We start from the raw sequence: 21,953 nt of genomic DNA, 5'->3' as shown, positions 1-21,953 counted from the left end.
CACGGGATTTGTCCGAATTATCGAGCAGTCCGAATTAGTAGTTAATCATAAAAATCAACTCTCCAGTCTAGGACGGCGTGCCGTCCACATCGCTGATATCCAAAATGCCACTGATCGCATTGTCATCACTGTCAGTTGACGGAGACGACGACATTTCCACAGTTTCGATTGTCTCATCCGAAGTGCGTGTCTAAACAGCAACGTCAATCACATGAACGCGAACTTCGCGCGGGCACGCGCTTCTCCTCCCCGCAGGCGGCGCTCCGAGGGAGCTACTGGAGGGGCAGGCCGGCGGCGAGCGGGAGTCGGAAGCTCGAGGGTCCGATTTTGAATTTAGGAGCGTGGATTTTCACAAAAAGCAGGGAAAGTCGGCCAAAATCCGTCTAAATTATCGAGCCGTGGCCCCGAAAACGGTCCAAATTATTGGAAGCAGAAATGCATTGGTTCTATGGGGGCTATTGATTGAGTCCAAGATTTTGTCTGAACTATTGAAAAGTCTGAATTACAGTAAACCCTAGTTAACTCGAACTCGCTTATCTCGAAATATCGGTTATCTCGAAGTTTTTTTGCGTCCCGATCCTTGTCCCAATGCTTCTTACGTATTTGGGCCCTTTTAAGTCGAAGCTTATTTTTGCCGGAGTACGGGTATCTCGAAATTCCACCACTGGTAGGTCAGCGTACCTACGGCTGATGACGTGCATTCTTCGGTCCCCCAGGCTAGGTCAAGGTCAAAGCCTTTCAGTCCTAGTGACTCACGCGCCGCTAGCTGTGGCAGGCAGACCGCACTCCCCTTTCCACCCAACGTCAATCCTCCTCCTCCTCCTCCTCTGCATTCGTCCGAGGAGTGAACCAGAGATCCCACATTGGACACCCTCCGATCTAACCCTGGGAACGAGGCTTAGACGGAAGTGAGCACAGTCTCGAACAACTGCGGGAGGGGGGGACATTTACTGTGCAATTTATTACTAGCGACGCGTGACTTCCGGTTAGCCTTGTTCCCAGGAGGGGGGTCCGATATGGGAATTTTGCAATTTCGTTCGTCCGAGCGTCTCGCGTCTCGTTCTTCGTGGCGTGATGGCTGAACAACGCACGTGGAAGTTCCTGACTTTGGAGCGGAAGGTGGCACTTATCAAAGGCCTGGCAGCAAGTTCATGAAGCCATTATCGTGAACTGTTTCGTTCATGCGGGTTTCTGGTCTTCCACCGCCGTACCGGAGCCAGCAGACTAGTTCAGTGACTGTGATGAACTGTGCAACGACGTGATACGCTTCGCATGTTGTGGCGAGAGTGACTTAGAGGATTTGAACTTCGAGCACTATGCGCTTTACGACGGCGATGTTCCAGTAGCGGAGAACTGAGTGATACTGGAATGGTCGAGTGTGCCCACGGTAGTGACGTGCCGGGAGGAACGTCTCATGCGTTGCATTGAAGATTCTTTCTTGTTCCCAGACGCGAATGCTAAGCAGTTGCTATTACGGAATTATTCTGTCTAAGATGATGTTAAAAAATAAATGGCTGCGGAATTGTTCAGGAGCCCTATTACTGTAGGAACGCTTTTTTTTACGTTTCATAGCATATTGCATTGTGGTAACATCGTGGCAACGTAATTTTCGTTGTTCGCTTAACTCGAAACTCCGCTTATCTCGAAATTTTTCCCGGTTTTTACGACTTCGAGTTATCGGGGGTTTACTGTATTAGGGTCCGAATTAACGGTCGGCGACTGTAACTTGTTCTTTTTTTAAGTAACTCAGTAACTGCGAGTTACATTTCAGGCTGAAGAACTTCGTTATTAACTTAGTTACATTTTTCACACAGTAGGTTAACTTGTAACAAGTTCTTTTTGACGGGCAACTTCTCAATCTATGGTCCACATAAACAAATGCGCACAATTCAATTAAGCAACACTTACCCGCTGCTATCGAGTCCCTCTAGCAGCTTTTTGCCACCAGGTGTCCCCCCACTTCCATCGGGTGTTTCCAGCATCTCTTCTTTTATGGACACTTCAGGTTTAACATCCTCTGGGACGTCCTCCGTTGCCAGGATCTGATCTGGCAATTGATGTGAGGGTGGAGGAAGTTGCGTGCCACCGATAGGCACACTTGTCGATCCCCCAAGGGGTGTTGGAGGTTGCGAGGAGCCCCCCAGGGACCCCGTCGTGGGTACAGAGGCTGCACGAGGGGGCTGCTGCATGCTGGGAGGAGTTGGTTGGGGAGTAGTCGATTGCGGGATCATTCCTGCATTGTGGAGGGACATCTGTTGTTGTATTCCAATGTTCTGTTGTTGACCACCCAGTTGAGGTTGCTGCTGCTGTTGTAGCATCTGTGCCATCTGGAACAGTGTACAGGAATGAGAAAATGCGGAGGAGCTAAAGGGAGGAAAAGTTTGACACAGCAAACTTGTCTAATGCCCCTGTCACATGGCAAGTTGAATGGCGTTCCCAGCAAATGACACTGGTTCCATGTCAAATGGTGCAGCCAAATGGCATTACGTGCGAATGAGCTTGAAGAGCTCATTTGCTTATTCCTCTCGCACCAACTGTGTACCCTCACCAGTAGAGAGGTAGAAAAACAACAACTAACATGAATGAGAAGTTGTACTCAATATTTTATCACGAACCTAATAACTTTTGACATGAAGCAAGGAAGGCTTAACACTCTTTTTCAGAGAACTATCCTCGTTCCCAGTCAACTCCACACCCATGCAATTGACACATCGCACATAGGTCAAGTTAGTTTTGTAGACATCATCTGTGGAAGGGTCGGCGCCCCTCCCACATGCAGTTTAGCGGTGCCGACGAGGGACTTTGATGTGATGTCTGTGAGGTTGCTTTTAAAAAGTTAGGACTCTTGAATAATGACTACAGCCCACAAACAGGAAGGGTGTCTTAAAGATGTCCTTTAAATCTAAAATTTCAGTAGTGCAACTTCCTAGGACGAGTGCAAAGAAACTAAAGGGTGTTCATGGCAAAGCTGAGGCAGGATGCCAATTCGTTTGTTTCACAAATGGCCTGTGGTTGTCAGAAACAATTACAGCCTCATCCGTATAACATGCTACTGTCTGACAAAATTTTGAAATGAAGGTAACCACTCCAGCACTCCAGTAAGTGTAGGCTCACCTGAAAAGCAGGAAGCACTCTCATGTAAAATTAAAGAGTAGGGGCTTTAAACAGAAGAATTGTATGTCTCTCTTGTGACAGTTAATGCCAGAAAAATTACACTAATGCCATGGGCTACAAAATGAAAAGTTTTAGTGCGAAAGTCACATATTATAAATTTAGCACGAATATTCGACATTCGATTCGGTATTCGGAATTTTTTCCCTCATTCGATTCGATATTCGATTCGACTTAAAATATTCGGATTCGCACACCCCTAGTTTACACAGACCTTTAGTCCACTGACTGCCGTTCAAAACACAATGATTTTGTGAAATAATGTAAATGTTTCGCTTGTTTCGAGAGAGAGAGAGAGAGAAAAAAAAAGACGAATGCACCTGTATATAGCTTCATGTCTGGCCCTGGTGTCTTAATAATCGACAGTGACATCATTTGCGAATTACGCTCTCTTTCTTTGTGTAGCTCAATGCAATACAAACTAATGACATTCGGTGCAAATGTCATTCGCTGGGAATGCCATTCAATGGACCATTTCCGACAACGCGTATGCGCATGCCCAGCTCTTGAGTCGGCCATCTTTGAGCGGAAAACATAGCCATGGACCCACGTGCGGGCGACTGTCATGTTCATTGTGGGGAGATTATCAGTTTCAAGGTTACGCGGACGTTTGCGGTCTGGTAATGAGTACAATACGCTTTCACTCTTTCCGCATTTTTCTTCCAATCTCCTTTTGCTACTCTCCCACGCAACGTACGTGCCAGTTCGTAAAGCGTCACCGTTATTGAGGGGAAAGACACGACATTCGACATTCCACCGCCAGGGGCGACGCGAATATGGAAAAGGTCCATTTGACGTCAATGCTGCACACTCACTACCAACTCTCCCACTTTCAGTTTACAAGCCACTTCGCGTGACGCCATTGAACCGGAGGTGGACGCGAGATGCGGCAGCGCCGACTGATAGCGAAACGTGGCGACGACTATGCCGGTCGAGCGAATTACATTTCGGGTTGGCACAAAACCAACAAGACCCAACGCATCGCTACTCCTATTGCACAACATGTTTCGGTATATGCGAATTTTCGCGGCTGCCTCAGTCTCGTCCACAATGCTGCCGTGAAAGTGTGCCCGCGAAGGAGCTACGCCACGTTTCTGGAATATTCGAAAAATATTCAAAAACTTCGAATACTCAAAATCACCTGCGAATACTGTTCGAACAGAACTAACTATTCTATTCAAATTTTCGAGTGTTCGCGCAGCTCTAATTATTTTGCAATGTTCTACTTCACTGACTTGACCCCAACCGGCGATTTTTTTTTAAGGTTAACGTTTAACAATGCTCCGATATAATGATCGATTTTGCATTCCAGTCATCGTTGTAAACGGGCTGAACCGTGGTTACGGAAATGCCCGATAACGTAGGCTCGTACACGGCACACAAAGAAACCCTCCAGCACAGGGTAGGTGGCAAGACACACAGCAACAAATGCGAGGCAACTGAACAAGCACACAGCAAAAGTTCCGCACCTGCATTGCAGGTCCCGTATTCGTCGTCCCTGTTAACTGTGCTTGACTCGCCTGGTTCATCAACTGCTGAGCTTGTTGTTTTATCTGAAGCAAGCAGACAACACTGTGTAAGCAAGCACAACAAAAAGCAACAACAGCACTGGCTAGACATGAAGATTGATGACACGTCGTGTTTACTCGCATAATTTGTGCCATCACCTAATTTGCTCATCCCCAGTTTGGTACACACACACGCACAAATTAGAGAAAAGAAATGTCGCGGAATTTGTGCACCTGCGGCTTCGCACGCAAGAACCTGGCCCAGCGACCGTAGCGATTAGTTCCCGCGTCCACATTGTTTTTGCCGAACCTTCCACTTGTACCTGCGTCACAATTAATGGCAACAGCATCAGTGCCACCGAAGTTACAGCTGTGCTATTATTTGGTTCGCGCGCCGCGTTTGGACAACGGTCCACCGATGCAATGGATGATACTATCACTCATACTAAACAAGTGCATGAAGAAACACTTGACAGACATCCTGCATTTTGCTCCTAGCAGCCACTTGCAGCTGTGTCACAGCACCTGGCCATATTTCAGCAGTAGGGTAGCAGCAGTGGGCCAGGCGTTTTGCCTCACGACCGTGCCGACTGTTGCCGGTTGCCCGGCAGGAGTGATAGTATAGTACTGATCTTGCGCAATGCAGTGATAATGACAATAGAACCCAGAGAAAGCCCACATGACGGGTGTACTAAAATTTGGGAGCATTGTGTTGTTTGAATATCGTGTCAAATGTTCCCGTGCAATTTGCGAACCCCCAGGTTTTTCCGCATTTTTGGGTTATAAAGTGCACAAATTATGCCAGTAAATACAGTATTGAATTAAGTGACCAGTCTCACTACTCACTGCAAGATGCCTCTTCATGGCCTCAAACTGCTGCTGCTGAGCAGTTTGTGCCTGTTGCTGACCAGTGGGGAATTGGCTGTTGAGGGAGTTCATGCCACCATCTAATGCGTTGGCAAGGCCACTTGCACCAGGAAACGACCCTGCCTGCTGCTGCTGTTGGAGTGAAGAACCAAAAGGAGGCCCACTGCCGAGAGGGCTGGGCTGAAACCCAGGACCGGGAACAGTAATGTTGGGAGGGCCCATACGCTGTCCAGTTCCCTGCGTCTGGACAGGACCCGCTCCAAGGTTGCCCAGGCCCGCAGAACCAGCCTGCAGTTGGGCATTAAGCATACCACCTGCAGTGAAAGAAAATGCGTAAATGTTACGATCTGTGCCAGTGTAATCAAATTCTACCACCAGAGGGCAGTTTTATCTCACTATCAAAATTCCTTTGGTAGGCGTCACCATTTGAAAGTTGGCTTCCCCTGACAGTTCCGTGTATTGCGGTCGAGCCCACTTCAAGAAATGGGCATTTATTCCCCCCCATAAATGGGCATGGGTATTCCTCCGGCCCCTCCAAATCCGGAAACCGCCTTGCAGAATGGCAACGCCAACCAAAAGAATACCCTGGTTTCGTACCAAAAATGGCAAAGAAATCAGCAAAAATAGCATTAAAGAGCGAAGAAACGAAGAGTTAAGCAAAGCTTGGCGTTCATTGAAGTGGGCTTGCCCGCAATACACGGAAGTGGTAGGTGAAGCCAACTTTCAAATTGGCGACGACTATTGAAGGAATGCCTCACTATCTAACATTGGTCACGTATCTAACCGTGAGAATCAGTGCACATAACATACACGTTTAATTTGGTTTTAAGATTAGATTTGACTGGGAATAACTCACCAGGAGCAGGGCCCCGGCCAGGTGGGGCCAAGGCATTGGGTGGGGGAGGGCCCCCAACATGCATTTGCTGCTGTTGCTGAAGTTGCATCTGCTCCTTCCGTTTTAGCCTCTTCTCTTCCAGCTCTTTCTGTATTTTGTAGATCTTTTCTGCTAGTAAGTGATAATACTCCTCCTGTTCCGAGATAGCACAAAACAAAACGTGAGACACTGCCCAGCACAATGCTAGTACTCCTGAAGGGAACAAGGACCCACCCGGCTGTTGGCCATTTCGTACATGTCTCCTTCCACCATCCGGGCATATGCGACTAGATTGTTCATTCTCCGGTCCTGAAGAGTGGCTGGTTCCGGGGTCGGAAAAATGGCTTGCACTCTGCGAGTAGTAGCCCACCATAAGCGTCAAACGCTCTCTTGTTGGAACAGATTCCAAGACCCTCCTTGTTTCTAGTGTTCACACATTTTCCTCCCCCAGGCGCATGAGCATGTACTTTAATGGGATGTGGCAAAAAGCACCTTTAATATGGAGTTAGATCAAACAAGAGGTGTGCAAATATTCGAGTTCTGGAATAAGAATCTATCATCAGTCACAAGAAGTATTCGAGCTGCGGATCGAATTTATCATATTCAGCTTTCCGAATATTCGACTATTTCGCGAATATGAACGACACCACCCTTAAAGTGGGCTTCGCCTGATGCTTCCCTGCATGAGGCAAAGCCTCTTTTGCAAAATCGCCAAACACAGGCTGACCATTGTTGTTGTTTAGCTTAAGATAATGTTAGCCCAAGTTAATTGTGTATACTTCTCCTGAGGAAGGGGTGGCATCCCTCCCACGTCCCGGCGGGGGATTTTGATTTGATTTGATGTCTCGGAGGTTGCCTTAAAACCTTTAAAGGGACCATGAAATGATTTTCGCAAATTCCGAGTACTCTGCAAGAAACCATTCTCATGATCCCTCACTATCGTACACACATCGACTTTTAACCATATTCAGTACAACGGGGGCGCAGTTATCAGACAAAAATAGCAGGGCGTGACCACTGGATATGTGCCTTCGAAGTGGCACATCGAAGAATTTTTTTTCTTCTCCCATTCGATTCCACTTCAAATATTCGGATTCACACACCCCTAGATTTAATACAGTAGAATCTCGTTTATTCGAAATCGCTTAATTCGAACCACCGGATAATTCGAACACTCGTCCGAGTCCCGTCTAAAGCACATGTATTTCAATGGGGAGACACTCCCGGTAATTCAAACAGACGAGCGTATACATCGCATAATTCGAACAAACAGCGCTCGCGCGTCAGACGGGAACTGTCAATATCGTTCTACAACCCGTTCACTGACATCGTTTATTTCCCTAACGTGCACCATGTCAGCAGAGACGACGGCGTGGAGACTGGGCTCTTAACTGACGCAGACATCATCGACGCCGCGTGCGCCGGCTTAGCGACGGCGAGTTCAGGCGACTCAAGTCAGGAACCTGTCTCGCGATCCAGTGCCTCTACCAAGTGCATCTGATGTAGCATCGACGCTGGATATGACAGTGCGCCATTTTTCTTTCGAGAAAAATGCGGATGCCACTCTTGAACTTGTCTCTGAGTCAAAAGCGATGCTAACAGTCCCGCTAAAAGAAAGTTGCAAGAGCGAAATACTGACTGCTTTGAACCTTAAGTCATTTTATAATTTCTGTAAGTGAATTCTTGTGAACATATAAGTCCTGTATTTCCTTCAAAATCGTAACGCGCGGCCGTGACGCTCTGGGAGTTTTCGCCGCCGTATCGGGAACGTAACGACGGTAGCGGCGGAGGTCGGCAGCAGTAACGATTTGAATTACGCCAATATAAATGCGTCTTGAAGTGACACCGGTATCACGAACGTAAAATACGACTCGAAGTGCGTCGCGACACATCTGCATGGGCTCCCTGCGCCCAAGCCCCCTTGCAGGAGAGCGTCTCCCGTTAGTTCGAACTCCGGTTTATTCGAACAAATACTGCGGCCCCCTCGAGTTCGAATTAACGAGAGTCCACTGTATCTAACATCATACATGCACATTCAGTGCACACATTTGTAAACCGGTCAAGATGACCTCGACCGAAAATTGTGCAAATGCTCACACGTAACGACGCTCCCATATAACGATCGAGTTTGTTATAAATGGGTTCAACTGAACCTCCGAAGTGTCAACCACATCGTTATCCGATCTAATCATCATAAGGAAGGTAAGTTATTTCGGTGACACAATTTAAAATTTTAAAATTGAAACCAATTAAATGAGGAAAGCTGATGACAGCTATGTAACATTCTACAATAGATTGCACCAGCCTTAGGATCTACTGAAGGCCACTCACATTTTGAGCACGAGGTGATGCCGCAGGTCACGCGTCACGGACTGATGCCAGTCTTTTGCGACACCCGCGGGCTGGGCCACACCCCCTCCTGCCGAGGGGGCAACCTGATTGGGTGGAGCTGTCACTTGCCCTCCCTGTTGCTGTTGTTGTTGCTGCTGCTGCTGTTGTTGCTGCACAGCTTTCATCAGCTTGGCCGCTGTAAGAGCTGCAGGAGAGGTTGGACCACCCACAAAGGGCGAAGGAGGCTGAGCGATAGCCCCTGGAGAAGGAGATGCTGTGGGAGGACCTAATGTCCTCTGGGGGGGTTGGACGGGACTGGGCATTGGGGCAGAGCCGGGTGGCTGCTGGGGCGGAGCTCCCTGAGGAGGGGCGGGGCTCTGTGCTAGGAGGTCTTGCGGTGAGCAGTGGGATACTGATGTGGTTTGAAGGTCGTTCACTGCAGGGGGAGTCGAAAGCACCTTTACTATAAAGCATCTCTAGAGGAATGGGAGCAAGCAAATTTGTCTACTGTGCATGATAGAGGGGGGGAAGCACGAAAGGTCCGAGCTGCTGGCAGTTGCAGCCAGAATGTACAGAATTTACTGGCTAATAACAGAAAACCCAAATAAATACACCAATGCAGGTAGCTGCCATTTTTCACAAACTATATTTATCACTGCACTCGATTTGTTTGCTAGTGATTTTGCTCATTACAGAAATAAAGCCGTGCCTAGGATGCCCCACAAAATTTCAACTGAAGTTTGCTCAAGCTGTAATTCTGCGTCTCCCTTCAGGAAGTGAGGAAGGTGCAGAATGAAAGAATGCTTCTCACAAAGCTGCAGTTCATTTGCGGGGAAGAGTTGGTGGGCTCAAAACATTTGCAGGTATCGTACATTCAGAAATAATTTGTCGCAAACTACAACCCCACAACTGAGGCTGTGTCAGTTAGCACGTATAAACCCAGAACCATGCATGTTTAGGTGCTATGGCACTATGTTGCTACACAAAGTGAGTGGAATGCAATAAAAAGGTAAGAGGAGTGTAAAGCAAAGAACGTCAACGAAACTTACGAGGTGAAACTCCTTGTGGCCTATTCATAACTTGGTTAACCGGTGTTCCACCTGCTGCATTGTAAGGAAGACCTAGTGCTGCATATGCTCGCTGCATGTCAGCAGGAGCAGGTCCTTGATTTGTTCCTTGGGTCTGTTGTACCGCTGCTCCGGCTGCATTGAGGCAACCCATTACCATCTCGAGTTATTCCAGCAAGAAGCAATGACGTACCTGCTTGCTGCTGTCTCCGATCAGAGTACTGCTTCAGGGGTAAGCACACCGGGCAGTCGTTACGGGTACAGTTTTTCCAGTGAGAAATTATCTGCCTTGAGGATGCACAGTGCGGCACGGCACACGCCTTGCCCGCCTGGCAGTTGGTCATGTGATTCAGCACATTCTTCATCGTTCGGCAGTGGGGCAAAGAGCACTGGCGGATCTGGAATCCACATTCACGTTTAAGGACGAGCATGATGCACTCAACCTGCTCTATGGCTTTTCCGGTGGCAACAAAGTGGGAGCAGAATGTACAAGGTTGTCCGACAGGCCTTTCCAGGAACAGAAAAAAAAGACAACACGACACGTTCGTTTGAGAACGTCTCGTGTTGTCTTTCTTTTCTGTTCCTTTTCTCAGGTTTTATCATCGTTTATACAATGTACCAGCTCGCCTGCACCCTTGCACTTCTATCATTGACTTTCCAATCTGTTCCTGTTCTTTAGGTCGTGTACTCCAGATCACACAGTTATTGCCGGGTGCTCACTATGTTCGAACTATGCAATAAAAGCAGTCTGTGCTACCTTATGAGTGCAGAGGAACTCAGCCTCGAAAAAGACTCCAGTTAACCTTGCTCCGAAATAACTTTGCAGACGCTCACACGTACCTCTCCATTGGCTGCTTGTGACTCTCTGCGCTGGCACTTGTGAGCATGAAGTAGAAGTACTAATTGTTGCTGGATTAATTTCCTCTTCTCGGGATCGGCAGTAGAAGGGGCTCCTCCGCCAACGGCTCCCTGAGCCCCCGTTGCTTGCGGAGGAGGGGGCCCGGCCCCTGTGGAGTGGGGCTGCTGCTGCTGCTGCGATACCCCCTGTACAGTTGCAGGATTCTGCTGCTGCTGTTGCGCACTGCCCACCACAGGTTGTTGCTGTGAAGCGACAGGGTGCTGCTGTTGCTGCTGAGGTGACACTAGCTGTTGCTGTGGTTGCTGTTGTTGTTGCTGCTGCTGCTGCTGAGCCTGTTGTTGCTGTGGCTGTTGTCCATGCTGCAGGACGGAGACGAGAAAGCTAGGGTTCCCGTGAATCTACGGGGAAGGGTCGTACGAGCGACAGGTTGTGAGTTGTTGGGGCGCCAGAGCGGGCGTTCACCAGAGACAGTGGCGAGAGAAATGGAAGGAACTCAAGCTATAATCTACCACGAAATACTGTAAACGTGTTTTTATTTGAGATGTATTAATTTTTGCAAATTGCAGATTCAGTCATTTGCGAAGCTATTTGCGAGTATATTTATATTTCGCGATTCCAAGGCTGTTTCCTCTCGCGAGATAAACGTCAAGCTATGTACGTGAGTACAATTTTTCACGACTTTCTCGCGGTCCCGAAAATCGCGAATAAAAATACATTTACAGTATTAAAAATGCTACACCATCGCCCCATGGCATTGGCAGCGCATTATGCCCACATATTATCGTGACAAGTATTACTAGGTCATAAGAGCATATGTAGTATGTATAGGGCCCTTCGTTTTTCGGGTTTCATGTTTTTTCAAAATCGGGGGTAAAAATCGTGTGCTATTTCAGGGGTCGTAAAACAGGGTAAAATCGGGCAATATCAGGTGGAAAAGCGGATTCTCAGGTGAAAAAAAGAAAAAGAAAAAAAAGAGAGTGCTTCTCGCGTTTTACATGAACATGAGGTGTAGAACATGGCGTTCTCTAGCACCGGTATTGGTGGCTGAATTTGCGAAGTGCCAAGTTGGTTTTCAGGCTTTTTTCAGGTTCTACCCTAAGTGGCGATGATGCAAATCATGGGGTAAAAACGTGTTTTCTACCGGGTTCTACCCTAAAACACAGCGCCGTATGTATGTATAGTATTATTAGAGCCTCGTGTTATGGGGTTCAGCCCAGTAATACCCGGTTTACCCCCCCCCCCTCTCCCCAATTTGCATCGAATCCACTTTGGGTCAAAACCAAAAATCCTCAAAAGTGAAGCCTACCAACATGCAAATTCAGCCACCCAAAACAGGCGCTGGAGCACGCCAAGTACCGCACATTTAGCACAGCCTCTAGTGTTCCTCCGGAATGCGACAAAATTCTCTTTTTATTTTCCACCAGAAAATCTGCTCTTGCTCACAATATTGCCCAATTTTACAGCTCTTGACATAAAACCAGATTTTTGTGCAACAATTTTTAAGAAACATGAAACCAGGAACACAGTAGTCTAAGTATTATGCCTCTGACGAGCAATTCTAATTTGAAGTGCCACCTTACATGTTTTACCGTTTGGACATAGGGTCACAGCATAACATGTCTCAATGCGACAGCGTGCAAACTTCAATCCCATGACGGTTCACGTGCACAAAATACAAGATGTCAAACAGTCCTAGCAAAAAAAGCTACAAAATGTTTACGAAGAGAAGAACAACATACAGGATATCTACTCACATTCTGCAGCTGCTGAGAATCAACGTTAGAAGTTGGGTAACGAGGGGGAATGCCCATGGCCCCTCCAAGATTGGATGCCATGGGCCGTTGACTGCCAAGGTTGCCCATCTGGTTCATCATTTGGTTCCCATAGCCGCCAAAGCCAGCATTTCCCTGGTTCATCCCTCCAGGGCCCTGTTTAAACACGTGAGAGATGTTGAGTTGGAGAGACAGGTGCACTCACACACACTCTCTCTCTCTCACGCACAAAAGAACAGGAACACTCATGTGCAGATATTCTGCATTCAAGTACCGAAATGTGCTCAGCCATACATTACTTCGGAGTTCCTAAAAGATTTAGGGAGGCTCTCTACACTGGAGGTCCGAGGGGCTCTTGCGTAAACTTACTTTAGTGGCTTTTAAATTGATTTTTCTGTAGGTAATTAAAAGTTAGGTTAATTGCATTAATCTACTTTATCCTTCCACCGAAATGTAATGCCAAAACGTTACGTGAAAATTGTTTGATGTCAGAAACATACACGATCAGAAAGACAAATTCTACGTCAAAAGTATCCAAAGGCAATAAATGCACAACAGGACAAAAAGTATGTTAAAAAGCCTCTTGGCACACCTTCATGAGACCTTGCTGGTTTGGCTGCCCCATCATCCCTTGATGTGGAGAATGAGGTGCAGTTCCCAGAAGTCCTGCCATGGATGCCCGTGAAGCTCCCATGCCTACTGCCATGGCAGGCCCATTCATAATGGGTGGGCCTCCACTGGAACTCACCAGAACAGCCTGCAAGGTATATAATCAACTTTCAGTCTTCATACAGATTTGTACTCATTAGTAAAAACTCAAATATAGGTGGGTTACCACATTTACTCACGTACACACACAGTACGGTATCATTCAAAGCCCCTGGACCACTCCAATCACAGTAAGGTGATCATTGAAGCCTTTGGGGATATAACTAGGGCCCGGATTTTTAGGCATTTGCCTATAAATGCCTAGAAACGCCTAAATATGACATTTTCGGGGTTGCCTGCCTTTTTATCGACTCTATTGTATTGCAGCCTTTTTAAACATTTTTAGCAGGGTTGCGGTATGGGGTCTCCCATTCGGAGGAATGGAGATTTGCGATAATTCCATTCCTTTCAATTTCTCGGAATGAAAAGGTATGGTCAGTTCCCACTCCTGGAATGGCTTGGCAACACAATTCCATTCCGTTAATTCCCTCAATAAAAGAAGAGGACCCGTAACCATACTGGCAAGTCCAGCAGTGCTAGAGGAGATTGACATTACCAAGCACGGAAAAAGCACAAAGACGAGGTTATTTCACACTTGACCGTGTGCAGGTGTGGTGCAATGGGTGCGAGGGCAGAAACCAGCACGTTGAAACCAAAACTGCCACCGGGGCACCCAGACCATTCCCTTCCCATTCCTAGGACAGTTTCCGCCATTTCAATCTAAATCCCATTCCAGGCTCTGCTAAGTCTGGAATGATTCCGGAATCATTCCAACTCTGGAGTGGCAACTCCGCAACCCTGATTTTTAGACGCCATGAGAGCCTTTTTTTAGAGGTGTAAGTGCGAGCGCGGTTTTCAGACCCGTGCTTACTGCTGCATTTTGCTTTTCATAACTGCGTGTTTCTGCCTTTTGTTCCTTTTTTGCGTACATTCGATCCAAAGATTTGGCCTCTCTGAGCCTTTCAAAATCTTTCGAGGGCGGAAAACTAAAAGTATTTTTCAATATAACGCGTTTCCCGGCTGCCTCAGCATTCGTGTAGCAGACGTCAAAGCTTTTATGGTACCGTAGCCTTTAAACGAGCAAGTCTTCCTTGATGGAGCATTCTGAAACATCAAGAAAGCCAAAGAGCATACCACATTAACGTGCCTATTTTTGCTGTTTATTGCCTATTTTGGTATTTCTTGGTGGCCTAAATGCCTGCCTATTTCCGTCCTTTTTAGTGCCTAAATTTCCGGGCCCTCGATACAGTATAACTAGAGCCTGAAGTTTTCGGGAAATATTTTTTCCTCCATTCGGGGGGTAAAAATCGGGTAAATAAACATGTGCGCTAAATTCATGCAAATTCGGGTGAAAAAACTTCCAGTACGCTAAATTCGGGGAGAAATCGGGCTCAGTTATTCAAACTAACTGTAGCGGTTTGGTACAAACGGTGATGTAACTGCATTTTTCTGCCAAACAAACAAGTTCGTGCATTTCTACAGACATCCCAGTGAGGGCAATTTGCCGGGTAAAAATCGGGTTTCATCCTAAAGTGTCAACCTTCAATTCGGGGTGCAAATTCGGGGTAGAATCGGGTAAAACCCTAAAACTTCAGGCTCTAAGTATAACTTAGCAGAGTGCTAGATTTGGCATGTTGGTGTTGTAAGATACATCCAGGGACTTCAACTGGTCCTACTGGTGTCTACTTGCACGTGTTAGACTTGGACTTCGCCATTTTTCGTTGCTGCTTCTTCTTCTCCTTGTGAAGCGCATGTGTGATTGTGATACAGTGCGTGCTGGCGAATGCTGTCGCGCAACGACAGCACGAAATGCGCCCATCGCTGCCGGAGCGCGGTGATTGACGTTGCGCGTTCTCTGCCGCTCGAGTATACACACTCCCACGACAGTCAACCTCATTGCGTGCGCTCACTCGTCAACGTTACGTCGGAGTATAGACAGCCCTTAAGAAGGAAAAGAAATATAGTCCGTCAACTACAAACGCCGTTGGAGATAAGGAGAAGCAATAGATGCGCGCCACCAGTAGGGGAGCGCACTTTCTGCGGCAGCGTAGTGTCAACACCACCTAGATAGAGAAAGCCACCTTACGCGTCACTGTGACGTAACAATTAACAGTCAGCCAATGAGGATGACATTTTCGACGGCCATAGCCAATCACGAACGTGCTTTCAGCGGTCGTGGCCATGAGGACGAACCACAGTCGTCTGCGAGTTGATTGAACGTCCCTGCGTACTAAATGGGCAAACTTGGAAACAAAGCGCAAAAATGACTATCTTTCTCAAAACTGATTTTCTGGAAAGCGTGTTGCACTTTTTGTGTAAATGTTCGGGTCTGCAGGTTCGAGGTGAGCTGCAATCATTTTGCAATCTCAATCATGCAGCGGGTGCGGCTGCAATAATTGAGCTGCAATCATTTGAATTCGCAGAACGGTGACTCGCAGTAGCAGACGAATTCTGACTCTTAATTGAAGGAGGGAGAGGAGGCAACGAGCAGGCCTCATGTATCTAGGTGGCGTTGGTACTGTCATGCGCCAGTCTTAACAGCCAATACGGAAGCAGAGTGAGTATGGTGGATTACATTATCTGGCGCAAGGAGGGAGCACGACCTCACTGTGTCCAGCCATCCTATGCGTGGCGCAGTAATATTTTGAGAGCTGACGGACTAGATTTCTTTTCCTTCTTAAGTTGAACACCGCTACAGAGTCAGTGAATAAGCTTTACCTCAGGCTAGTGACACTAGTTCCAGAGGCAAGCAGGGAAGCAATTTTGTTTCCGCTCCACACCAGATGGGTTTAGAGAAGTGGAACAAGTGTCATACGCAACGCTCACAGTGTTACCAGGAGAACTAGGTGCACCGTACAACACCAGGAATCCAGGATGCATTCGTCAACGAGATATTCCTACATTAACTTTTGACAGCTTTATACGTAATGGATGGCTAAAACCACAAGATCGTAGTGGCACGGGGCACACCTCTTATTATTGTGAAAAGCCATAAGAGCTTTTTCACCATTTGACAGAGCAGAAGATCGTATTGTATGGTAGGACTGTGATCCAAGCACTGGTGAGAAAATGACTCACGGTGAAGGCCACCGAGAAACACATTGACTGTTGATTCTACAGCATTTACTCAGATTTTTTCTTTTTTTTTTGGGGGGGGGGGGGGGGGGGGGGGGGAGAGATAGTTGGGTGTACATTGAGTGTAGAGTTCAAATTTCCGCCTCGCAACAGCAAATACCCTCCAATGGTGGTTTCAGGCATGCCCCTATATCACTTTCTAAACAGTGATCGTAAGTTCTTGAGAATACAGAAGTGTAACTGCACTTCCTTTATGCATTTACAGTTCACAGAGCATTGCTGGCCCTCAATGCTTCAAGGAACAATAAATCTGTAAAATTATGTTGACAGTGTGCTACGCAGTTTTGCTGCTTCTGTCAAGTAGGGTGCAGTTACATCATATGGCAGGTCAGTGGACAGCCTGAACTCACTTCTTCCTCTTTTTGCTCTCACACTATGTACAAATTAATTAAACAAATTAAATGAACAAATGTTACTTCATGTCCCACTATGTACAGGGTTCCACGGACCATGGAGCCCACTATTTTAGTCTAGATTTGGTTTTTGGATTCCAGACTGGACAGCCAATAAACAAGAGCACTGAGGCAGGCCCTGGTTCCGAGTATTCCTTTCATGAGAAACCATTAGTCGAAAGAACAAAGAGGAGACAGATGCAGTGGTAGCGCAGTAGCCAAATTGCTATACGACAGTGATACCTTGGACACAAAGGGAAACTATGTGTCACACTATATAAAACAATACGGACACCTGTAACAAAGCAACGTTACTTCTGCATATCTCTATGGTTGCAGCTTCAATGAAACAAACTACCATGAGGAAATATCAAGGTACGCTCACTGCCACTTTCTAACTTTCTCTTCGGTTATTTTAACTCGATGTGATATATTTGCATAGAGTTTACAGAATTTCTTGAGAATATTGTGTGCTGCACAAACGGTTAATTTCGCAGTTTTAATAGTATCGAAATTCGAAAGGAGGCGTGTGGGGGGGATATGTCGCGGGACCTCAACTTCGCTGTTCACGTTGTTGTTCATGTTGTCCACGCTGTTGTGCCATGGAGCTTATCTAGATCATAGCACTGAAGCTTTATCAGGACATCTATGTTATTAATGCTTCCACAACAACATGTTGCGTCGAGCCTCACCTGGGTGAACCTGACATCTACAGGCAAACCTTGAATGGGTATGGAGTGATGAAATTATGTTGGAGTGAGTGTGGAATGTCCAATGGCACTGCCAAAGCACATTAAGCTCATGACACAACATCGAGACTGCTACAATAACTCGCCCTCGGTGGGTCACGCCAACTTTGTCAAGCTCACCTGTTGAAGCACATACTTCCCTGTCACTGTTACCAACATTTCGCTACATTTTAATTTTGCAGAAAAATTAACGCCACGAGAACTCTTACTTTAGCAGTATCCAGGAAGAGCACTTATAGACAGCTAATCAGTTAAATGAGAAACTATTTTAGGCGCTACACCTTCAACTTACGCTGTTACTTTCCCAAGACCTTTCCCTTCAAGAAGCAGGTATACGGTGCTCCTAGCGCATCAGTATGCAATAGCATACAATGTGACAAAACCTGAATCGCACACTTTGCCGAGTGACAGAGGACACATACCGCCTGTGGTGGCTTGGCAAGCCCTTTCGGACTGGCGACGCCGTGGTTGGGTACCGATTTGCTCTGCAATAGTTGAGACAACTGCTGGTGCTGCCTGGGACCTGCTCCTATGGTGGCTGCTGTCGTGGACACTGCATCTTCTGACGAAGACGCAGTGCCGTTCTGCTGCGTCTGGCCAGGGGGGCCCAGATCCCCCAGACCGCCGCCGCCGCCCATAAGTTCTTCCGGCAGCTCATTCTCCAAGTCCCACAGACGGCTAAAGTCTGAAACGGGAACATTACGGTGTTAGAATGTAGGGTCATGAGTGGATGACACAGTGTCTGCCTTTTTCTTCCCAGTGTCCACATTGTAAAAGGAGCAACACAAGTGAGGTCGAATCCAGACTCCCACAAGTCATTAACATGTATGTTCTTTTGACACACTACTGTTGAGCATTGTGCATGACTACTGTGCAGAATTCTCTAGTGCAGTTGGTGCTTTCAGGAGCACCCTTTAAAGAAAACTAGGTGATGCAAACAAACTCTCCACGTTATTTTTAATACATATGACCGACGTTACCCTGTCTGCTCCATGTACTCACGAGATACTACACCACCCTTTGTTGGGAGGCGTAGAGCAAGTTTTACTTCTAACGGTAAGGCTACTTCGGATCAATGCAGGCTATTATATCTAGTCGAAAATCTCCAGAGAAACACGACAAAAGAATAGCAAGCACCTGAGAGAGCATCGTTCTTACACTATATGTTTCTACTGTTCATATTTTCCTCGTACGGATTGCGTCCTGGACCAGTTCGATCCTGACCAAGTATCCAGTGTGTCAGCGTACGATTTTGTTGGTAGAACTACACACTGAACATATGTGTCTTTGTGTCATTCCACGTATGGGGCCCCTTGTACTTGGCTCACCAAGTAGTCGTCTGTAGTACATCGCAAATAAAAACTTTGAGACACATGCACCTGGGCACAAAAATAGGTCAGTCATTCCTAGTGAAGTCTGCACAGGCCACACTAGTACCCCCGGTTAATTCACCACTCGACGTGTACATATATTCCAGCCTGCGGAAAGCTGGCTCAGCAGCTGAACGATATGCTACAACTGGTGCTTGAGCCTCAGAGAGATATAGGCTTAATGAGTCTAAACAGTCTGAAAGGCGTGATAACCAGCGGTTTTACAAGCAACAAAAAATGGCAACCACCACTTGTAGTAAGCTTATGTAATGGGAGTAAGGAGCGCAGGGGCGTGAGGTGAAGCTGGCAAGGGGGCCAATGGGCATGTCACGTACATACGAACTCTTCCCACGATTCTTTTGGTATGAAAATGCCCCTCTGAAATATGGTCAAGTAAGTGCTGCCCCTAACAGCTGTTGCCATTATTTTTGCAATCTGTTTCTACTTTTGCATGCACAAGGAGGATGCAGACCAACTGTTTCATGGCACAAGGAACCGCCTATGGCCCTTCTCATGCCTAACAGCAACATCTACATTTCTGCTACCAAGGGTTGCACACCAGCCTCTACTTGGGCCGCATATGACGCCTGTATCGCGCAGGAACTTGCCACGATACGTATGCATGGGTGTTCTGCACCCTGTCGAAATATTGTCATGATGGACGAAATATCCCTTCCAGGTGGGTCACAATACGTGGTGATTTACAACTCAGCTGTTCCCCCACAGCATGCTATGAGTTTGCTCTGTGCATTTCAGAAAGATCACGAAAACCGGCAGTCTGGCATTCTGAAACGGACGAGTGACAGCAGCTCAGATGCAAACACTTGACGCACACCCGTGAGCAGCACCACCAAAAAAAAATCGACGTGACGCGCGAAAGACCCATAGGCGCAACGGATTCGAATGAAGATGCAACAAATCAAAGCATTCCCTGCCTCTCGGAATCCTCAGATTGCGGTGGCACCGCGACCCTGAATTCCCACCTGAACGATATGCCGACGCCGGGGATCTAAAACCAACAACTCAGAGTTAATTTGTCTCGAGCCTTTAGAAACACGCACCGGGTACTTGGTTGGTTTCATCCCAGAAACGTAAACGCAGGTAACGTTTTATGCCTGCACTTCGGGCTTGCACAAGCCTCACGGGTCAGACCCATAAAAGAGCAATTGTCCGCTACCTTGCACCTTCCAAACAGTGCCTCGAAGTGTATCATTGTAAGGAATAATATCCGAAGATATATTTCTTGCATACTCAGTCTTATATCCAGGATAATGAACTGAATGGACGAAATTTTGAAGCTTTTCCAATGCAATTAGGCTTAGGACGACTTTTCACTACACACGTCTGAGGTGCTGCTAAATGCGTTATATGGCTTGATACTACGAATTGTCACTTGCGCATCTCTTTAACCACTGAAGGTAGCAAGCTGACAGTTAAAAAGTGCACTTTGCAACGTGCAAAAGAGCCTTAAAGAAGACATGAAACGATACAGGGAAGCAAGCGGAATGAAAAGCTCGGACATGTCCAGCGTTTTCCGTTGATTGCGCCAAAACAAGCGGTTCTAGGTCAGTGCTATGCTTGGACATTTGTCTACTGGACCTATCGTGGGGAATAGCACCGGTCAAGCATAAATATTTGAACACGTAACACACATCTGCACATCAAAACATCTTTCGGGATCCACGGAAACCGATACTGGGATCATCCAACATCCGTGTGAAATACACTTCGTGAGCATAGTCAGGACACTTGAGACGTTTGTGTGGGATATTCATGCAAAAAATGTTCACTCACCTGCACTATCCGTCGATAAGCCAGTTTCTGACAGCTTCTGCCGCTTACTAGGCGGCCCATCCACAAGATGGTCAGCCATGTCGATAAGCCTAAACCACTGATGCCCTATGCGCTCGAGAACGGCGAAGATTATCAAGAATTTAAGCCCTCGACATACCAGCACACCGATAGAAAAACAGATGGTCCATCACACACGCAAAAATATGACAGCACAGTTCGATTTTCCTCTTCATGGCAAAGGCACACAGTCTTCATGATCGCGTTCTACGGCATCGCACTACCCCATCAAAACTTTACGCTCCGCGACTACCCAGGCACAGGCATTGCCGAGCACGGAGCAGTCGGGAACTGCAATCCGGTCAGAAATACGTTTCAATCCCTTACCAAACTTCTATCGTGGATAGAGAAGGTCACCATTGATCTCAAAAAGTGCCACTTGGACGAAAAAAGAAGCCAAATTTTGGCGTAGAACCCCTCAAATTTTGAGCCCCTTATTCATCCAATATGGCGGCTGTTGATGAAAAGTTTTTCTGCGCTTGTCAGAGAAAACAACGAAGATTGCCGACAAACTGGCCTCTGTTCATTGGGCGCTGGCAGTCACATGGGCAAAACACTCTTGCGTGATTGGCTGTTCTCTGCTCACTCGCAGTAATGGCATTCCGACATAGCCCGAACTCTCTCCGAGTACTGCCGAACATGTTCCGAGTTCGCTCCGAGTTGCTTTTCTGATGCACTATGGGATAGCTACCCACCCATGATGCACTGCGAACACTTTCGGAGCTTTGGTTTTCATGTACGAGAACTGTTGCGCCGTTATTCTATTGTTTTCGAAGAATAAATGTATGAATGGCAATTTAAGAACCTGCCACAAACAGAAGAACACAAGTAATTTTGGCGTCCGTTCTGTCTCGCGTCTCGTAGCTTGCAATCTGTTACCTTAACCAGCTTCGTGTCATTTTCCTGCTTTTTTCACCCTTCTTATTTATACATGTATTATCCAAGGGAGATCAACACAAACCTTGCAGTGTTATCGGCAGCTTCAGTAAAGATGAATTCCGAAGTTTATCGTTTACCTGCTATGATTTGCAGGTGTACTACCATTCATCTCAGCTGTTTCTCCCTGTCCCAGCTGATCCGATCTGCGCCGCCTGGGAAAACGAGGGAAGTGCAAAATAACTCGAAGTGCGCACATGTCAAGAGACGGGATCGATGTGTACGCTTCGTTTCATATTTCCACGACTTTCACACATGGAATATTACTGTTCACATCCGCACACCAGACTCTATTTAATCTGCGCTCACAGGTCATCCCGTTTGCGCGATTTATCCAAATTTTGAACAGCCGACTAATCCACT

The 21,953-nt window shown here is 46.9% G+C and overlaps 1 protein-coding gene across 3 annotated transcripts in view; it reads right to left on the bottom strand.

Annotated features, from left to right (window-relative positions):
- Positions 1-21,139, bottom strand: part of LOC135394607 (CREB-binding protein-like) — a 34,696-nt gene extending 13,557 nt beyond the window's left edge. For all 3 annotated transcript variants that reach the window (XM_064625429.1, XM_064625430.1, XM_064625431.1), the window contains exons 1-13: positions 20,598-21,139; positions 17,856-18,118; positions 13,042-13,206; positions 12,432-12,605; positions 10,659-11,075; positions 10,012-10,216; positions 9,801-9,953; positions 8,752-9,187; positions 6,655-6,772; positions 6,403-6,574; positions 5,526-5,860; positions 4,641-4,724; positions 1,909-2,327 (exon numbers count right to left, since the gene is read on the bottom strand). In XM_064625429.1, the coding sequence (XP_064481499.1) occupies positions 1,909-2,327; positions 4,641-4,724; positions 5,526-5,860; positions 6,403-6,574; positions 6,655-6,772; positions 8,752-9,187; positions 9,801-9,953; positions 10,012-10,216; positions 10,659-11,075; positions 12,432-12,605; positions 13,042-13,206; positions 17,856-18,118; positions 20,598-20,676 (3,020 nt within the window). In that variant the 5' untranslated portion in view covers positions 20,677-21,139. The remainder of the gene's footprint in view (positions 1-1,908; positions 2,328-4,640; positions 4,725-5,525; positions 5,861-6,402; positions 6,575-6,654; positions 6,773-8,751; positions 9,188-9,800; positions 9,954-10,011; positions 10,217-10,658; positions 11,076-12,431; positions 12,606-13,041; positions 13,207-17,855; positions 18,119-20,597) is intronic.
- Between the last annotated feature and the right edge of the window lie 814 nt (positions 21,140-21,953).

Source organism: Ornithodoros turicata, chromosome 5 (genome assembly GCF_037126465.1).
Source record: "Ornithodoros turicata isolate Travis chromosome 5, ASM3712646v1, whole genome shotgun sequence".
In the NCBI taxonomy this organism is placed as follows: Eukaryota; Metazoa; Arthropoda; class Arachnida; order Ixodida; family Argasidae; genus Ornithodoros; species Ornithodoros turicata.
This window is presented reverse-complemented; position numbering and strand designations above follow the sequence as displayed.